The sequence below is a fragment of the Xiphias gladius genome, chromosome 17 (genome assembly GCF_016859285.1).
Source record: "Xiphias gladius isolate SHS-SW01 ecotype Sanya breed wild chromosome 17, ASM1685928v1, whole genome shotgun sequence".
NCBI lineage: Eukaryota > Metazoa > Chordata > Actinopteri > Istiophoriformes > Xiphiidae > Xiphias > Xiphias gladius.
The window spans coordinates 9,963,864-9,982,863 of record NC_053416.1 but is presented as its reverse complement, the minus strand read 5'-3'; the positions used below and the strand labels follow the sequence as shown (position 1 = coordinate 9,982,863).

At 41.3% G+C, this 19,000-nt stretch overlaps 2 protein-coding genes across 9 annotated transcripts; one reads left to right on the top strand and one right to left on the bottom strand.

The window, feature by feature from the left end:
* Window positions 1-3,183: 3,183 nt before the first annotated feature.
* Window positions 3,184-12,050, bottom strand: rbm14a (RNA binding motif protein 14a). 5 transcript variants are annotated; one of them, XR_005709226.1, is made up of 9 exons: window positions 11,808-11,926; window positions 11,105-11,284; window positions 9,351-9,535; window positions 8,837-9,019; window positions 8,608-8,717; window positions 8,059-8,340; window positions 7,737-7,957; window positions 3,860-7,465; window positions 3,184-3,487 (listed from the first exon to the last, which is right to left on the bottom strand). XR_005709226.1 is itself a non-coding variant. In XM_040150208.1 (9 exons), the coding sequence occupies exons 2-9, from the start codon at window positions 11,263-11,265 to the stop codon at window positions 3,986-3,988; spliced, it is 1,539 nt and encodes a 512-aa protein (XP_040006142.1). In that variant the 5' UTR covers window positions 11,266-11,284; window positions 11,808-11,926; the 3' UTR covers window positions 3,184-3,985. The 5 variants fall into 5 exon arrangements, 4 of the variants coding, with proteins under 4 accessions (XP_040006142.1, XP_040006140.1, XP_040006139.1 ...); XM_040150208.1 differs by having other exon boundaries at window positions 3,184-3,989; window positions 7,073-7,465; XM_040150206.1 differs by lacking the exon at window positions 11,808-11,926 and adding an exon at window positions 11,938-12,050 and having other exon boundaries at window positions 3,184-7,465.
* LOC120802418 (ras and Rab interactor 2-like) lies at window positions 11,279-17,234 on the top strand. 4 transcript variants are annotated; one of them, XM_040150202.1, is made up of 7 exons: window positions 11,279-11,344; window positions 12,506-12,712; window positions 13,289-13,489; window positions 13,641-13,755; window positions 14,433-14,505; window positions 14,723-14,814; window positions 15,439-17,234. In XM_040150202.1, the coding sequence occupies exons 3-7, from the start codon at window positions 13,289-13,291 to the stop codon at window positions 16,785-16,787; spliced, it is 1,830 nt and encodes a 609-aa protein (XP_040006136.1). In that variant the 5' UTR covers window positions 11,279-11,344; window positions 12,506-12,712; the 3' UTR covers window positions 16,788-17,234. The 4 variants fall into 4 exon arrangements, with proteins under 4 accessions (XP_040006136.1, XP_040006134.1, XP_040006138.1 ...); XM_040150200.1 differs by lacking the exon at window positions 11,279-11,344 and adding an exon at window positions 11,975-12,069; XM_040150204.1 differs by lacking the exon at window positions 11,279-11,344 and adding an exon at window positions 12,046-12,069 and having other exon boundaries at window positions 12,529-12,712.
* The last annotated feature ends 1,766 nt before the right edge of the window (window positions 17,235-19,000 follow it).

Below are 19,000 nucleotides of genomic sequence, written 5' to 3'. Positions count from 1 at the left end.
TATATATATTTATATATATATATTTATATATATAAATATATTTATATATATATATGTATAGCACAAACCTTTGAAGAGGGGACAATGCTCTGCTGCACAAAAACCTAAAATCATTGCTGGGATGTACAGTTGAAAGGGGCAATAATCGATTGGGGATGAAGTCTTTTTCTATTGATTGTCTGTTCTATGTACATGTACTGTACGTGTGTTTGTGTGCAAATGCCTTCCCATAGAGATAAACAGGGTCATGTTACTCGGTTAGAGATGAGAGGTCTCTAGCGAGCTGGTAGCGTGTACTAACTTAGCAGTGAGTGTTATTGTGACCGTGTCTCAGTCTGTACAACACGACATCAATTTACGGTGGCTCCAGGATCACTCATCTGCTAAAAAAACGCAAAAAAAGCCGAGTTGTTGGACCTGGAAATCTCAAAGTGAATCTGAGGGGAACCTCTCCAGACAGCTGGAGCTGCACAGGGTGGTGATTTCTAACAGAATCGTCAGAAAATTGCAGCTGTATGGTGGCGCATCGTTATGATTCACCCCTGAACTGTAACTGCTTGCTTCCTGGAAAAAAAACAGTCTCCCCTCTGTACCTGCAGCTGCGACTCTACTACCAGCGGAGAGAGACTTCTGTGTTAGAAATCGTCACCAAGCAGAGAGATATTCTCTGAGGTTTCTAAATAAGAGGCCAGCTGACATTTGGATATCTCCTTTGGAAAATTCTTGTTTCACTCTCCCCCATTATTCCTCGTTCCAGTGGTTTGTCTTTCTCCGTCAGCTAAATGCTCTTTTAATTGTGTACTTCATTCCCACGACGCAGCTCGATCCACCCTGGGCCAACCTGACTGTTACTGTGTCCTCTGTATATAGGTAATGCCGTACGTGTGTTTCTAGACGTGCTCTCTCTGTAAAGTGATTGAAGCCCCATTGGATGATGTTACTGTACGTGGGACAATTTATTGCTGTATCTGTGTTTGAATGGTTGTATTTTGAAGGTGTCATCATCCAGGGATGGGTGGGGGTGGGTGGGGTTGATGTTTGTGATGTTTGTGTCCATCTCAAGGAGGAAGGGGGTGGGGTTTTGGGGGTGGGGGTCAAGGGTAAACTATCACAACTGGTCTATACCAAGAGTGTCTTCATCAAAGAAGGGGACAGGACAGGGTCTGTCCTCTTCGAAACAGGAACATTTTTTTGCACCAAAGTCATCATCAAAGCGCAGCTTCTTCGTATTCAAGGTCACAACGGATGGATGATATCAGAACTCTAAAGGATTTTTTTGTTCTTTTATTTTTAGAGACAAAAAACTGTCTTTTTTTGCATGATTAAGTGTCGTCTTTTTATTGGCTTGTGTGCCCGGTAAAAGCATGACCATTGTGTGAACTCTCACTTACCGGCGTGTTTGGAAAATGTTAACGAAATTTCTCCATGAGATTTTTTACTTACCTCTTGACATGAACGTTCATTGACATTCATAATCAACTGTTTTACAATGTAGGGTCTGTAACTGTTTGAAGGCTGCCTCGCATGCAGAAATGCAACTTGCAAGTAACCCATCAAACTTCAAACCCAGTTACCATAACTGCATCTTTGTAAAACACCATGGATGTCAATGCCAGTTATCACCTAGCTAGCTAGACATTGCAGTCTTGTAAAATCGCTCTTTATTAAAGCATTGCTATTTTCAATACGTGTTTGAATGCTTGCTCCTTTTTCATACTACGCCAGCAGCATCATGGGAGGTTGTGATTGAAAGTCAAAGTACTGTAATATGTGTTTGGTCTGGTCCACATTGTGTGGTGTTTTTAACGTGTTTGCTAAGTCTCGTCCTGTCTGTTGCCATCAACTTGACTTATTAGTCCCCAGCCATTCTCTAGAGCATGGACTGGTTTCCTGAAACTGGGCTTGGATTCAGTAGTGGCTTCAACTTTATTTTGAGGCAATTTCAGCAAACCAGGCTAGAATGTGTACTGACCTGGACATGGGCTTTTGAGATCAGTTACTGTTTAACCCCGCTATTTGAGCACAGATGAACAAAATTTCCATCTGTCAGCCATGTCTCTGTACACTATATTTTTTGTAGCAATAGTTTAATTATAAAGAATATAACTTTCCCTATTTTCCTCTACCCTGCTAAATCAATTTAAGAGCCAAAGCATAATTGCTTGAAGGCAAACAAATAATTAGTTTTAAACCTGGGGTAGGATTTAGCATTAGCAGTTTAAGAAAGCAATTTTTCTCTCACATTCAGTTCCTTGCTACTCCATACCAGTCCAATAAAAGACTAAAAAAGGATTTCTAAAATATTTCTGCCCCAGTATCCACATAAATAGTCACTGCACAGAGTACTTCTACCTGCTGTTTAACTTTAGAAAAAAAGAACGACACACAAGGTGAACTTAAATTAAGAGGTACTTACAACAATGGGTTGCTTGTACTCCCGCATTTTCCATATTTGGAAGACTCCCAAGACCAGCATCTATTGACTTGAGTGTCTGCAGACACTCAACAGGGATCTTTCCAAAATAGAGCTTTGCATTCATCACTGAAGCTACTTCATGGACTAATCTGGAGGGTGGAAACCAGACGTATAAGTTACCAGAGCAGAAACTTCATTTTCATGTTATGCTAGTGACAGGCACATGTCTATGCAGTTTCATGCTCCACCCTTTGTCCATTTATGCACATAAACCTACTCATCATATTACCAAAGTATACTCTCAGTATTCTGTATTCACCAAACTCATTCATTACTCTAGTATCCACCTGTAAACTGTTCATTGTTGCTGAGGCCATGAAACTCAGCAGTGTCCATGAAAAACTCATTAGCAGGGATTGAGGTTCCATACCTTCAATTTCTTCTCATTTTCTTTTTTTGTATATCAAAGTGATTGAATTATCAACAGATTTTGATTGTTATCAAATTATTGGTTTTTATTTGAAAAGCATTGGTTGATGTTTTTGAAAGAAAATGGAATAAAACGTCATCTGATGCTGAGCTCTAGTAGAGTTATTTGATGCTTGCTCAACAAACATGTTAAAATTAACACTAATTAACCATCACCTAAGCACAGATTCATCACTGGCTCAATTCTGAGAGTCAAACTCACATCTACAAATAATCACACACAGACACTTAATTTCAATTGAAATTCATTTATTGATAATTAAACATTTCGAAGAACATAGGACAAAATGTAATTTAAAACAAAATGATAATATTTGTGTTCATTGTCATTCATACAAGTTGAATGTGGCATCAAAAATCGTTGTTTTGGGGGAGAAGGGGAATCAAGCGTTGAACCAGCAACCGATCCTGAGCCAGGTTATTCAACACTGAAATGGAGGGCCTACAGATGTGCTCTTAAGCAAGGCACTTAACCCCAAAATGGCCCCAGGGGCACATTTACAAAAACTAGAACAACGCATCCTACCTAAATGTCCCACGTCCAGCTCTGGCTGTGATTGCCTGATACTCCTGTGTGACAGGCTGTCAGATACGGGATGTAATAAGAACAATGTGCCTGTTTCAGCAAGGGTTCAGATTTAGACTAAAAGATGGCGTACATGTCCTCAAAAGATGGTGTGTGAGCAGTATGTTGGGAGCTGGAATGTATGAGCAGAGTATGCTTGTAGGGATAAGATCAGGAAAATCAAAAGCAGGAAAGAAGGTAAACTCCCATTAAAAAAGGATGGGAGAGCCGTTTCCAAAAATCTGAAATCCTGACAAATAAAAATCCCTGAGGACAGCTGAGGAATAGACAGTGTGGCCAAAGGTGTATCTGTATTTGTGTTTTAGTGTGTTTGTGAGTGTATACGCGGGTTTCGGGGAGGGGCAGGAGTGTGTGGTCTGAGTGTTTACCTTAGTGGGGGGACACCCCATCGTCCACAGCAGTTTCAGGCCTAACGCTGCTGTTTTTCCCATCCCACGCTACAGCTGCGTGTGGCGTACGTCCAGGGCAAGGGCTCAGTTTGGCTCCCTCCCACTCTAGCTGCAATAATCAGCAAGAGGAAGAAGGTGGCTGGAGCAGCAGCAACAACAAGGCATGCAACTAACAGTTCACATGGAGAAGGTGGAATAATGTGGAAATGTAGAGAGGCTTTGTGTCACTTAAACCTAACACAGCACTACCAATTCAGGTGGCGAATAAGAAATAGGATGAGTAACTGGTGTGTGGTACAATCACGAACGGAACAACTACTTTAAGTCATATAAAATTCAGGTGGAATCAAGTGTGCATTAGTATCACTTGCACATGTAATCTGCTTTCCATGAGTAAAATGCAAGGAACCCAGTTAAGAATACATCTAGATACAAGTGTGGAGTCGAACAGCTGTCTACGTGTGATATGAAGCAGACAAAGCCAGTGATCCTAGCCATGTGTAAAAATGAACTGTTTGTTTCTGCTAAGATCAGAAGTGGGAAAAGGAAAGGTCACTGGCCCTTCTCATTGCTGCTCGTGAAAATCTGCGGCCTTTACTAAATCCAAAACAACCCTCATGTTCACCTGCAGCACAAAGACGGTCACCTCCTATCCACTCCGTGAATGACCCTACACTATACACATCAGCATCACATCGCTGCACTGCATTTAGAAAAGATACACTTGTATCCACTTTCAGCTCAATTTCTAGAATCCACACTTCAACTCGTATGCGATGTCCGATTTTACGGCGCGTGGCTCAACGCAAGCATGACGGTAATCCTTTTCAGCCATATGAAAGGGCTGCCTTTTTTAACAGGCCGGTACAACAACTCAACAGTCCTACTTCATCTTGTCTACTCACTATCTTTTAACTGTTTAGGAAGAAACACAATCACTTCATTTGAATTATAACAGTCAATATTCTCACCAAATGTTGGTTCACATTACTTTTTTAGTTTAAAATAAGGTTTCAAGTATTTACACAAGTACCAAATTTTACATTTTCTGGTATGAAAACTAGCACAACTTTCCCTCTAAATCACCAAGAGTTTTCAGTTTGAGTTGAAGCATGACAGCAGGTGATGAGACTGGAACAATACTAATGATGAAAATGTCAAAAACTAATTGGAAAATTAAGCATTTATAAAGCTCGGATTCTTTTAACATTTTTGGCCAAACAATATTTGCTGCCATTCCTCTGGCTTTTATAAATTCAAATATGTACATACAAAACCAACAAAGAAACATCTCTTCTTCAGGCTGGGTTCCTGGGTTCGACTGGGTATTACAATTAGAGAAAGATGTGCGCTTTTAACACAGGATGCTCTGACAGCAAATTCAACACAAAACTGACAAAGAAATGTGAATGACTAAAAAATTACTTAAAGATCCGTTCCTCATGCTTCAGAAGCAAACACTGAGCTTTGACCAAAAACTCAGGAAATATTTAGCTCATCAGAGTCGTACTTAGAGATACACAGAGAGCCTGGGCTAAGCGAGAAAAAATAAGCAAGATAAATTATGGCAAACTGCTCCAAGAGAACATCAAAGTCACGTACTTCAATTTAATTGTTGAAAACATTCGCTTAGTATTTTTAACCTGTCATGTTCTGTCAAAAGTTCTTGGCTATCCCTCCCCACTGTGAAACATAAAGCATGCACAGTCATAGACTGGTGGTATCTGTCTTAAATTATACAAACTCTCCCAATTAAACAGAATGTCCTGCGTGGACTGGAAAATGAATGAGGGGGCACTCTTCGCAACCCGAAACCAACAGGTAAGGTAAGGAAAACCTTTCATCTCAGCAGGCAACCAAAAAAAAAGAAAAAAGAAAAAAAAAATCGCTTTCTGATACAGAGCTAAATGGGGTGCAACATAATTTGATCAACCTACAATGCCAACTAGTTGATTTGTGATTTTTGCCACATCAAAGATTTCCATGTACCAAAAGTTGAGATGGTCAAAAAATGACACACACTTTGAGTGTGAATTTCTTCATTAGCTTTAAAAAGCTGTCAGCTCAGTGAAACCAGCCTGAAACATATTCATAAGACAATCCGGTCAATTAACACACATTCTCAATCTCTACCAGGTGAAGGTTCTTCAAGTAAAAGGCAACAAAATCTGTCTGATTCACTGCTGAAATGTCTGCAGTTAAATGTCTGGACAAACAGGCTGGCCATTACAAAAGGTACAATGCGACCAAGTTCGAACTAAGGCCTGTTACATACGCCACACAGGGTGTTCCTACACCAACAAAGGTGTGTGGGCTCAGTTATATATTTGAAATTGATCATCATAGTGGAATATGTGCCTGTACAGACCGAAATCTCCATTACTGCAAGAAAAGCTCTGACAAGAGGGAAAGCAAGTTTTTTGTAACCTCTAAACAGGTCAAGAGTGAAAGATGGACGATTTTCTCATTTTGCCAGGGCACCGGTTCATCTGTTTAAAAAGATATAACCTGTGTGTTTGTTTATTGGTTGCTGAGCAATATTTATAGTTCTGTAACGATGCAGTTAAAGGATTTGTCGCTGTAAAGTCTGGACTGCACATTTTACTATGAAACACTGCAAGGAAACATCCATTTTTGTGCAGATTTTTATGTAGAGTATATAAGAGGCCTTGATCCAGTACCAAAGAAAAAGCTTCTATGAAATCCAACTCTGGCCTCTGAGTCTAACTTTGTCCAAAGAAACGTTTGAGCTTCATTAACATTCGACAAGGAATTAGCTGTGCCTCTTTAACATCTAACAGAAAGCTGAATGCTTGACAATATTCCGATATTAGCTGTCCCACTCATCTCCATCTGTGTCCACTTGTTAACTCATATAATCACCCACGTAACAGCCATTAACTGACAGGCAAGCTAGTTACAGACTATGTTAAAATGTACAAAAGGGGAGATGCTTCAGATTTAAAGCACATTCGAATTATGACCTTGCTTGTTCTCTAATTTTCCTCTTTAAACTGTCCCTTATGTAAATTACACTTGCGCTCACGCACACACACACACGCACACAAACACATCTGCAGTGTGGAAGGAGTGCATGGGGGATGGGACTATCGGTAAGGGGGTTCTGGCGTGTGGTAAGGGTAATCATGGCGCTGGGGCATGGGTTGCCCGTGTGCGGGTGTCTGCTCATACGGTGTGGATGTGGAGTAGCTTCCCGCTGCTGCGTAAGCCCCTGATGAATCATATGCTCCGTAGCCCCCAGATGCGTCATAGCGCGCAGAGTTGTCGTAGCTTCCAGATGAGGCATCGTAGCTCCCTGATGAGGTGTCGTAACTTCCTGAAGCGCCGTACGTTCCTGGCGCTGCGTAGGCTCCCGATGCGGCATATGTTGGGGGTGCTGTGTACGTTCCTGGGGGTGCAGTGGCTGTGGTAGAGGCCTGTGCCTGTGTGGTGGCTGGTGGAGGCGGAGGAGGTGGCGGAGGAGGTGGAGGATTGGTGTAGGCATACTGAAGATACTGGTACTGTTGTTGGTACTGTTGATACTGTTGGTATTGATGCATTTGCTGGTAGTACTCTGTGTAAGACCTGGAGTGCAGGTTACAGTTGATGAGGTATGAGGGAAGTAGAAGAAATTGTAAAACGAAGCAAAGTTAGTCCAAAATTAACATCTCCTGTGAAATAATGGACAAGTGGATGTTTTTAGCTTAATGTTCATGTCAATCGTTTTGTAATCACTGATTTTCTTAAGTGCTATGTAAAAAAACTATTATAGTTATTATATTTACAAGTGGAAGCAGGTTTAATGTGATTATTTTTCTTCTGCCTCCATCCTATATTAAAATGTGTTAATGTGTACCTAGCAACTGGATCTGACCCTTCAGGAGTCGTGGCGGCGGCAGGGTCTTCAGGTCCTCCCGGTGGTGTTGGCAGCAGGGCACGTCGTTTGGGTCGTATCTGAGCGAAGGAACCTGGGACAGGGTCAGGGAGGAGGGGGGCTCGATTTCCTCTGATAGGGCTACGGTCCCGCTCGTTATCTGAAGACGCTGCCTTTTTCCCTGCCTGCTGCTCTGCCAGAACCTTGTCAGTAAATATGCATAAAATGTAGATCAATGTTAGCGACACAAAAATATACACGGAGAAGAACATTTTACATTTTTATTCAAATAAATGTTAAAGACCTTCTGTCCCTCCTGAAAGAACTTGGCTCTAGCTGCCTCGAAAAGTGTTGTTGGGTCTGGTCCTGTCTGTGGCTCCACTTCTTCAACAGCGGCGCTGGCTCCAGAATTGTGATTGGCCAGATCATGGTACACCTGGTCAGCAACAGCTCCATACACCTGGCTGGCAAGAGCACCATATATCACCCCATCTGCACCTTTAGCGCTTGTAATGCCCTTCAGAGCAGCGTAGGTAGGGTCAAAGGATGTTGTGTTGTAGAATGAGTTATGGACACTTTGTTGAACCTGCAAAGACAGACAAAAGACACCAGCATTAAAAAAAGGAAATATACTCAAACCTGATTTATTTAAATAATACAACACAACATTACAGCATGGGAAATATCAGAGTAAGTTTTTTCAACATATCTGATTGAAAACAAGTCCATCATAAATGATAGCTCATAAACTCATGAGCTGTTAAATTGTTTTCCTGAACTCCCTCAGTTTTCAGAGATTATTAGTTAGAGGTTTCCCATGATAGTGGAATGTCCTGCTAGAAAATTAAATTACTTGTATGGGTAGTCCTGCGGCAGCTGCTGCAGCTGCTGCAAGCACAGCTGCTTGACTCTGGTGATGCTCTAGTGATGGAGGTGGTCGCGGAAGAAGACCCTCTCTGCCACCTGGAATGAGGAGGGAGCAGAAAACACGATGAGAACATGGACAGGGGCTGTTACAGCATTCAATTAAATGCAAAACACTTATAAAATGGAGCCTTATTCTCCATCTGCTGTTACACTACCGGTAGGGTTAGCTGAATTTCCGGCCGTTACAATCTGGTTGATTAAAGGTTGGGCTTTGGACAGCTCTACAGCCAACTGACGGCCCTTGAACATGGTCCCGTTGAGTGCGTCAATAGCTGCCAGGGCATCCTCCTTCCTCTCCATATGCACAAAGGCATAGCCAACATTTGAGCATAATCTGGCTGTAAAGTACAGAGGAAGCAGCGAGCTTAGTGTTGGCATGAGACTGATTTCAATATAAAATGTCTCTCTCATATTTTTGTCACCTTTTGTTTTACATTATTAACTTGATTTAACACTTGAAACGGAAAACCCACCTGCCTAGATTAAATTGTTCGCCCAGAAAACGTGATCAAATTTAGCGTGTTGTAATTTGACAATATTACTGTTACCTCATGCTATTCTCAAGCAAGATGGCTCATTTTGATTCAGTAAAGACTCAAAGTTTTCATGTAAATCCCTACATATATGTGAGTTCTACCACCTGTATTGGTGATAGGCTTTCTAACGCACCTTTGACTTTATCACAGTCTAAAACTCTTCCGAAGGTTGAGAACAGCCCGTGTAAATCATCAGCTGAACATGTTGCACTCAGGTTCCCCACAAACACTTTAGTGGAGTTGGGTGGGCGTGCACGGGATTCCTCGACCACCAGGGGCCTGCCTCTGTACTCTTTACCATCAAGATGTCGTATGGCCCTGTAAGAACCAAAATTATTTTTGCCATCATCATCATCATCATCAGTTACACAACAGAAAACAATAACAGTGATATCTGAGACATTTTAGCTGAGGTTAAACATTAATACTATTAACAGATGAAATTAATAGTTTATAGAATAGAAGAGATGAAACTAATATGACCCAAATGCTGCCAGTCTTTGGTTTTACCAGCAATTTTATATCTCAATGGAAATTACATTAATTAAACCGTGAACAGGCTTAAGAACACAAAGTCTCTTGAACTAATCATTTTACAATATTGTTTTCAATTCTGCAGTGGTCCAGTTCTTGTTTTTTGCCCCCCCCCCAAAAAAAAAAACCAAAACAACTCCAGTTTTTTTCTGTTATCTCAGACACTGTACAGCATTACACCCAAAAAGCCTGTCAGTTTTATTTTGCAAGCTTTAGACTTTTATGAACTTCTCTAATTTTGTTGTCTAATCTAGGTCTGTCAGCCCTTATTTAAAATCATAATTCTGGTTGCCTTTTGATAGTATAAGAGGGAATGCTCAAAGCTAAACAGTGTGCTTTTTCAGTAGTAAAAAGGGTGCAGTACAATAATAACTGCTACCAGAGTCTTACATTAAGCAAGGAAGAGCTGCTCTGCAAGCTCTAACATTCAATCTCTTGAATAAGAATGTAAGAGCTTACATCAGGACTTCTGACTATTGCTTTAACACCTCCAGCTACATTGGAAGAGTCAAATATTATTTCTCTCCATCCACACTCCATATTTATGTGATAGTAGTTTGAAACAATTGTAACAATGACACTAATGACCCTTCCTATAGTTTTTTATAATCATAGTTTTATTGCAACACAGATGCATCTCTTTTTTTCATGAATGTATAGATTATACATATATGCGTATACACATATGTGTGTATACATACATCTATCTATCTATAGCTATATATATCTATATAGTTATAGATATATAGCTATATATACCTATATCTATTTATATCTAGAGCTATATCTATCCATATATAGCTATAGATCGATATATAGATAGAAATATATATCGATCTATATATATCTATATATACACGCGTGTATTATATATAAAAACACACACGTGCGTGTATATATATATACACATATATATACACACATATGTGTGTAGTTATATATATATATACACACACATATATACACACACACACACATATGCGTGTATATATATTGATGCACACACACACACACACACACACACACACACACACACACACTCAGTCTATTGCATGTATATGGATTTTACCATTCATCTTTTAAATTAATGAACTTTATTTTACCTTAAGTTAAAAAACAGGCTTGACAGCTATGTTCAAAACTGACAGGTTGGACTGGTTTACCTGACAACAATGTGATAAACTTGACTAAACAACTCATAACTATACCTGATTAACAAAAGTGGTCTGAACCTGGGCTTTACTAGATGGTTTATGCATAACATTTAATATCTTTATTCAACTTTATTCCTAAAATATGTAAGAAGAGCAGTTCATTCATCATATCAACTAGTAGCAATGGGCAGTTGAATACCTGTCTGCTGCCCCCTCTCCCTTCAGGGTAACAAAGGCATACTGCCTGAGCAAGGAGCAGGTGTTGATCTCTCCATACGGCGCGAAGAGCTTGTTTAGCTCGTCGTGAGTTGCATCTAATGGAAGGTTGCCCACAAATAACTTAACGTTGTCACCGCTCATCTCTGTATCAACAAGTCATCTGCAAGAGAGTAAACAGGACGCCTCGATTAAGTTTGATACTTAATCGTAATGCTAATTGGTTAGTGAATCTAAATACGTTGAGATTTACGTTGAGGCAAAATTACCACTAGCTGACCACAGCTGATTTTGTTAAGCTCTAGTAATACTATAAGATGGGGTTATTATTTATAAATTGAGTTAATACGCTGCCATCTGGTACGAAGTGTTAGCTATCCGTTAGCTAGTCGAGGACTATAAGCTAAAGTAATTAAAACGTAAACCTTCGCGGCGAAAACTGATCCAATGAAGTTAGGGGCAGTTTGTCGGCCTGCTAGGTCGGCTAATTACAGACAAACAACGCATAAACAGGAACAAAAACTTGTTTGCATGCGATAATATAAGCTCAGTTACACAACCAACAGCTAGCTAAAAACTACTGGCCATCTTGTTCGACGGCAGCATTAACGATGTAGCTAACGTTAGCTAAGCTAGGTAGCTAACGCTAACCTAGTGGTTTTATCATAGAGGACGAAAGCGTTTACTTAAGATAGATGCTTATTCCTCGTAGGAACTATCATAAAGCAAATAAAATAATCCTGCCGCGTTTTCGGTTTTGTCCAAAATAGGAGGGAAAAGCATTAATTATTCCAGCACAGTACAACGACTTCTTACCCAACGCGGTCCCGGAGCTGTTGTATTTCAAACCTCACATCCGGGTCCGGTTTCTGGAGGAGCCGTGGCGGCCACGGGGGCGCACTTTCATCGAGTTTGCACAAAGTGATTCTTGACACGGACTCACAAAATGTATGCCTCACATAGCATGCACGCATACATACATACATACATACATACGTGCGTACGTTCACACATACAGGCATACAGGCACAGCATGTGATAGATACATACGTATTGTTATTATTTTGTATTGCATTGGGTATAACGTCGTTTAAAATGGTTGAAAAAAGGTCGTGTCTGGTTAGCTTGATAATAGTATTTGGGAAAATTTGACAACTTCGTTCCTTCTGATGTTGTGACGTTGCTAAAGTTAGCTCGTTTACTTTTTAAAAATGTCGGCTGACTATAGCAAACACAAGGTCTAATATGCCACTGCAGCAACACCGTACATTAACAACTATCACTGCTACCCCTAATAATAACGCTCGTCATAATAACGCAATTACACTTGAATTGAACTTGAATTAAAGTTGAATGTGGTCTAGCGCCAGCCCATGACTTACAGTACTGCGAAGTACTTGTTCGCAGGTGGGAGTGAAGGAGGAGGAGCCACGGAAGAAGAAGAAAGACCTGGGGACGCACGTTACGACAGGCCGGAGTGGATGAGAAGTTGTCTTGTCATCGTAGTAAAAACTTCCATCATGGAAGAATAACGAGCATGCCGTCTTACGGTGGATCCGCAGGGGATTAAAAGAAGAATCGGGGCAAAGAGGTAAACTACGAGCCCGCTAATGTTAAAGCTAGGATCGCGCAGTACACACGATTTGGTGTGACGAGTTGCTGGAGTTCACAGCAGCAGGCAGACTCTGCGCGTAACATGGTTTGAGGAGGAAATGTTTTACAGGAATGCACGCTGCGGATCCAGACAGATGTTGACATGTAGACTGCACTCAGACGGCAGCTTTAATAGGTTGGAAGACATATTAGATACAGCATGGTCTTTATAATACCCATTAATCAACTGTATCAACGACACTTTTCTTTAGTTTTTAATATTTATTGTTCCCTCGCCCCCTGTTGCGTTTGTGTATCCCGTCTCTGTGTTTATATTTTAAAAAAGGTTGATTCCTATAGTATTTATGCTGTCTGAGCTGCTGCACTTCACCAAGTCTGGACTTGCTGTCCAAATCCAGGCCGATTTATAACGCAGCTGTGTGTCTGCATCTTCCTGTTATGAATGTGACCACAGAGACATACAGTATAATAACCACCTAGAGCACGTACAGAGGTGCATGATCAGTGGGCCAGACAATTAATAACAATGTGTGTATTTTTGTTGTGCGGGTAGATGGCGCAGCAAGAAGAGCCTCTGTATGATTTCCCGGAGCCCAGCCAGTCGGAGCGCAAGTTCCTTGGGCATCAAAGGGGACAGGGCTCCCTGAGAAGCATCAGCGTACTGGACCGTCTCCTGCTCACAGTCCCTGTCTGGCTTCAGCTGTCAATCAACCCGGCCACTGCACTGCACATACTGCAGAGAGAGCCTCCTGGGGTCAGATACACACATTCAGTAGTTATTAAAGAAAATCCAAAGCACGTCAATTGTGAGAATGTACACACACAGTGTTTCTCTCTCTTGTCTCTTCTCTCCAAGTCCTACACACTCACAATTGCACTCACTAATCAGTTATGTTGTCCTGCAGACATTCCTGGTGCGAAAGTCCCGCACATCCCATAGAAACGTGCTGTGCGTCCGCTTGGCGGATGACAGCGTGCCATCCTTCGTTCATCAGTTTGGCATCAGGGAGGAACACTGCAGTAAGAGCCTGACACTCCCAAACCCTGATGAGCTTTAATGATATCTGTCAAGATGAAATCGGCCTTTCTTTGGAACAGAAATTTATAATCACAGCAGTGTTATTACACATCAAGACAACATGTTAAAACTTAAAGACTGTTGTGCACTATATATGTCATGTGTGTAAAATGGTGCGATTTGCCAGGCTTGTTTGATTGCATTGTTTTAGCCAGTTATCATATAGCTCATATACTTATTGAAAATGCATGTAACAGGAGACTAATTTCCTCTGGTTACCCTAGCAAAACAAAGTGGTTAACTTAAACAGATTTTAACAGACACAAAGCTAGAGACGGAGCATTTAATTTTGTGTTGTACTGGACTTAGTTCAGTCAAATGAATGCCACTCGTGTTTGCTTTACAATAGCATACACACATACCTACAATAGCAAATCTCTGAAACTTTATATTCTTACTAAAATGATTGGAATTGAATGGCAACCAATGGGTGCTTGGAATGCAGGAAATCCATTAAAAAACTGATATGGTATGATCCTACACTGGTCACATTCATCTAGCTTCCACAGTGTCCCTGATTAAAGTAGTTTATTTAATCACGTTTTCCACACTGTTCTTACTTACCACCCTTCTCCCTCTCCAATAATCTCTGCACCTTTGAATTGTAATCAACCCCCAGCTCTGTCTGTGGAGACTTCAGCCATCAGCTTTCCAGATCTCCCGAGACTAATTTCCTTCTACTGTGTCAGCAGGTACAGTTTTGTCCTCCTCGTTCTCATTTGTGCCTCCTTTGTGTTCTCTTTCTCCATAATCTCTTTCATTGTTCTTTCAATACTTTTTTTTCCCACTTCTTTTGTGTCATGGTCAATTTTTAAAAATCTTTTTCCACATTGATCACTGTCTTTATTTATTAATGACCTTGAATAACTGATGTTAGGGTTTTTATTATATATTGTCTGTGTCTGTCAGAGATGTATTACCCTTCCCTCTGGAGCTTCCTGAGGCCATTGCAAAGGCAACATCCCACAAAGAGCTGGAGTCCATCTCACATATGGGAATAGGTTGGTGAACACAACTCCTTGTTTCCCTCACACCAGATTTTGTGACCTCACCCCCGAATATCCGGGCCTTAAAGGATTTATCTACACAAGGCACAAACATAGTAAACGTAAAGTAATTACCTCCCGGCTGCTGGTTAACAAACATAAAAACTGTAAAAAGTTGTGTGCAGGTATTTTTATTTTGTCGATTGAAGGATGAATGAGAGAGAAACCTATTGAAATTAAGTTTTATTGACTAATTGCAATATAATCAACAGTATATACTGTATACCAAGAAATATACCATTTTAAATTGCTTTTTCATATGAAACATCAAAAAGAAAACAACACATTATACATAAAAAACTTAAACAGTAAATTAACCCCCCTTTCAGGTTAAACATACTGTATAATGTAAAATGTGAAGGTTGCTTTTTAACATGTTAAAAAATGTTTACAACATTTATAACGATTACACACTATTTTTTTTCACATTTTGTGTTAAATGCATTAATTCTTTTTTGTTAAGTTTATAAAATTATTAAGATTTCAAAGGCAGATATGGTAATAGCTCAAAATTGACCAATTAAGCAAAAAACACGGTTTCACTACAATGAAAAAAAAAACCTCTATATTGTTTTCTAGAATTTTGGAGTTCCCACCTAAATGTCCGTGGGCCACGGGAGGCACCTAAGCCCCAGAAGGACACGGAGAAGAAGCCAGACACTGTAACCTCAGCCTCGACGGCTGCTCCTCCACAGACAAGCTCTGAGTCCACTCCCCAGCCCAACTCAGACTACCAGCTCAACACAGTACTTCAGTCAGACACTACCACCAAACAATCGGGTCCCAACCCCACTCTGTTCCACGAGTTTTGTCCAATCACGACGCGCAGCCCCAGAGAGTTGGACTGTGGCTCCGGCCTGGGCGCTCTCTGTTTCATCAACCCCCTTTTCCTGCAGTCTCAGAACGCTTTGTCCAGACGGCGCATGTTCAAACGCAGCCTCAAGGTTCGGGTCTCCACAGAGACATCAACCATGCTGTCACCTCCTCTTGCTCCACCACCTCCACCGCCTCTAATGCCCAAAACTAAGGGGAGATGTAAAGCCCCGAAACAGGAACAAGAAGACGCTCAACCCAGTGAAGGCCCAGGCCTTTTAAAGGGTGAAAACCTAAGTCAAGTCCCTCAGAGTGATCCCACAGCTCAGGACACCAAGCCTCCGACACAGATACAGGACACGCCCAGTGAGGCCCAAATGCAGCCTCCATCAACAATTCCTCACTCGCAGCCTGAGACGCAGGAGCAGGGCCGAACACCGGGCCAAACTCAAGCCGGAGTCGAGGGAGTGGGGGCTACAGCTCAGCTACCGGCAGTAATGGAGAATCTCCCGGATGATTCAGACTACATGCAGCCCTCTCCAATGATCAATTTCTCCCATTCTCCCTCACTCTCTCCTTACCTCTCCCCAGCTGTTTCTCCCATGGCGCCCCCCCTTTTCCCCAAAATGTCTCTGTCCCTCTCTCTTCACAGCTCTCCCTGTGTTTCTCCCTCTCTCTCCCCTTATCAATCCCCATCACTTTCTCCCAAGGTCCCCTTTTCTATCTCTCCTCATGACTCACCCAGTGCCTCGCCCTCTCTTTCACCTTATCAGTCCCCATCCCCTTCTCCAAAGATCCCCTTCGGTCTTTCTCTCTTCACCTCGGCACCCTTCTCTCAGCTGGCAGAGCAGGCTCATCACACACCTGCTACCCCTTCAAGGCCAGATCAGCAAAGATCAGAGAGAGACAGTGAGCTGGAGGGAGCAGGTGCAGGTGAAAATAAGGATGAAGACGGCGACACGAATGAGGAACTGCAGGAAAAGGGTCTGGTTTTACAGATGAATGCAGCTTCTCTTAATGACACAGACAGCTGCAGTTCCTTCGGCAGTCTTGAGGGGGCAGCAGAGACTCCACCTCACTCACCCCACAGTCAGAACAACACGATGAGCCTGTAGCGAACAAAAATATGAGACAGTCACTGGATAACATTATGTTCTGTCATGAGACACTATGTAGAATTAGTGTGCGTATGTTGACAGCATTCCAGCTCCTACAAAGAGAGTTTAGTACACGGCAGTAATTTGAATTAAATGATATGTTTTTCAGTACAAAACCAGAAATTTACATGCCCATGCTGGGTGGTCTTTCATGTTTTGACTACAAATTGTTTACACTTTCTATCATGCTCCATAGACAGCCAATTTCCCAAGCATACAATAAAATTTTTGACAGCTTTCATACCTGACAGAGTTTGGGTATTTTCTGAGAATTAATTTGCAGGGGCTTAAGACTTTCTTGAGATATGTAGTGCACAACTGTAGTAAAAATGGATAGACATAAAACAGGATGATGTGAATGATCCTGTTGTTTCTACGGCTAAATTGTAGCTGTTCAGCATTAAATGTCAGAATCAACTAAGAGTTTGTTGCAGCGAAATGAGTGGTTTGGTTCAGTGACATACAGTGGCATGAAGACGTCTGGGTACCCTTGGTCAAAATGTCTGTTACTGTGAATAGTTAAGCAAGTAAAAGATGAACTGATTTCCAAAGGGCACAAAGTTAAGGATGACACACTAATATTTTAAGCAAGATTACTCTTTTATTTCCAAGTAACAAAAAAGGAAAAGGGCCCGAAACAAAAGTATTGGCACACTGCACGGTGAGTACTTAGTAACACCCCCTTTGGCAAGTATCACAGCTTGTAAACGCTTTTTGTAGCAGCTAAGATTCTTTCAGTTCTTGTTTATGGGTTTTTTGCCCATTCTTCCTTTCAAAAGGCGTCTAGTTCTGTGAGATTCTTGAGCTTTTTTGCATGCACTGCTCTTTTGAGGTCTATCCACAGATATTTGAGGATTTTTGGGTGGGGAGACTGTGTGGGACATGGCAAAACCTTCATCTTGTGCCTCTTGAGGTAGTCCATTGTGGATTTTCAGGTGTGTTTAGGAGCATTGTCCTGTTGTAGAAGCCATCCTCTTTTCATCTTCAGCTTTTTTAACAGACCGTGTGATGTTTGCTTCCAGAGTTTGCTGGTATTTAATTAAATCCATTCTTCCCTCTCCCAGTGAAATGTTCCCCCTGCAGAAGAGCATGATCGATCCACCCCTGTGCTGTTGGAGAGGTGTTCTTTGCATGAAATTCTGTGCCCTTTTTTCTCCAAACATACCTTTGCTCACTGCGGCCAAAAAGTTAAATTTTAACCTCATCAGTCCACTGGACTTGTTTCCAGAATACATCAGGCTTGTTTCGATGTTGCTTTTCCGAACCTCAGACACTGAATTTTGTGGTGAGGACACAGGAAACATTTCTTCTGATGACTCTTCCGTGAAGGTCATATTTGTGCAGGTGTCACTGCACAGTAGAACAGCGCACCACCACTCCGGAGTCTGCTACATCGTCCTGAAAGTCTTTTGCAATCAAACGGGGGTTTTGATTTGCCTTTCTATCAATCCTAGGAGCACTACTCTCAGAAAGTTTTCTTGGTCTTCCAGACCCTCAACTTGACCTCAAACGTGCCTGTTTACTACCATTTCTTAATTACATTACAAACTGAGGAAACAGCTACCCTAAAATGGTTTGCTATCTTCTTATGGCCTTCTCCTGCTTTGTGAGCAACAATTGTTTTAATTTTCAGAGTGCTGGGAAGCATTTTAGAGGAGCCCATGTCTGCTGATTGTTGGGAGTCAGTATATATAAAGCTTTCAAATTTGCATCACTTGGCCTTTCCTATCGATGACTGTGAACAGGGCGTAGCCCTAACAAACTAATTACGGTCTGAGACCTTAATCTCTTGTGATGCCGAAACTTTCGTACGGTGCTCCTTTCCTTTTTTACTCTAAACTCGTACAAAACAAAAAGAATACACTAATATTGCTTAAAATTTTTAAAAGAATGTTTCATCTTTAATTCTATGCCTTTTGGAAATCACTTTATCTTCTACTCATTTAACTATTCACAGTAAGAGAAATTTTGAACCGGGGATGCCCCAACTTTTTCTTGCCACTGTAACTTTGGTTCCTTTTGGAAGAAAATGTTAAATTGTACACAGTTACCTTCAGCCTTCAACCAAACATGTGGCACTTCACCGGGGCCATTTGTTATCTCATTAAATTATACTGAAAGTCAATCTCAGGTTGTGAGTGAATTTCATAAAAATGAAAGACTGTTCTATG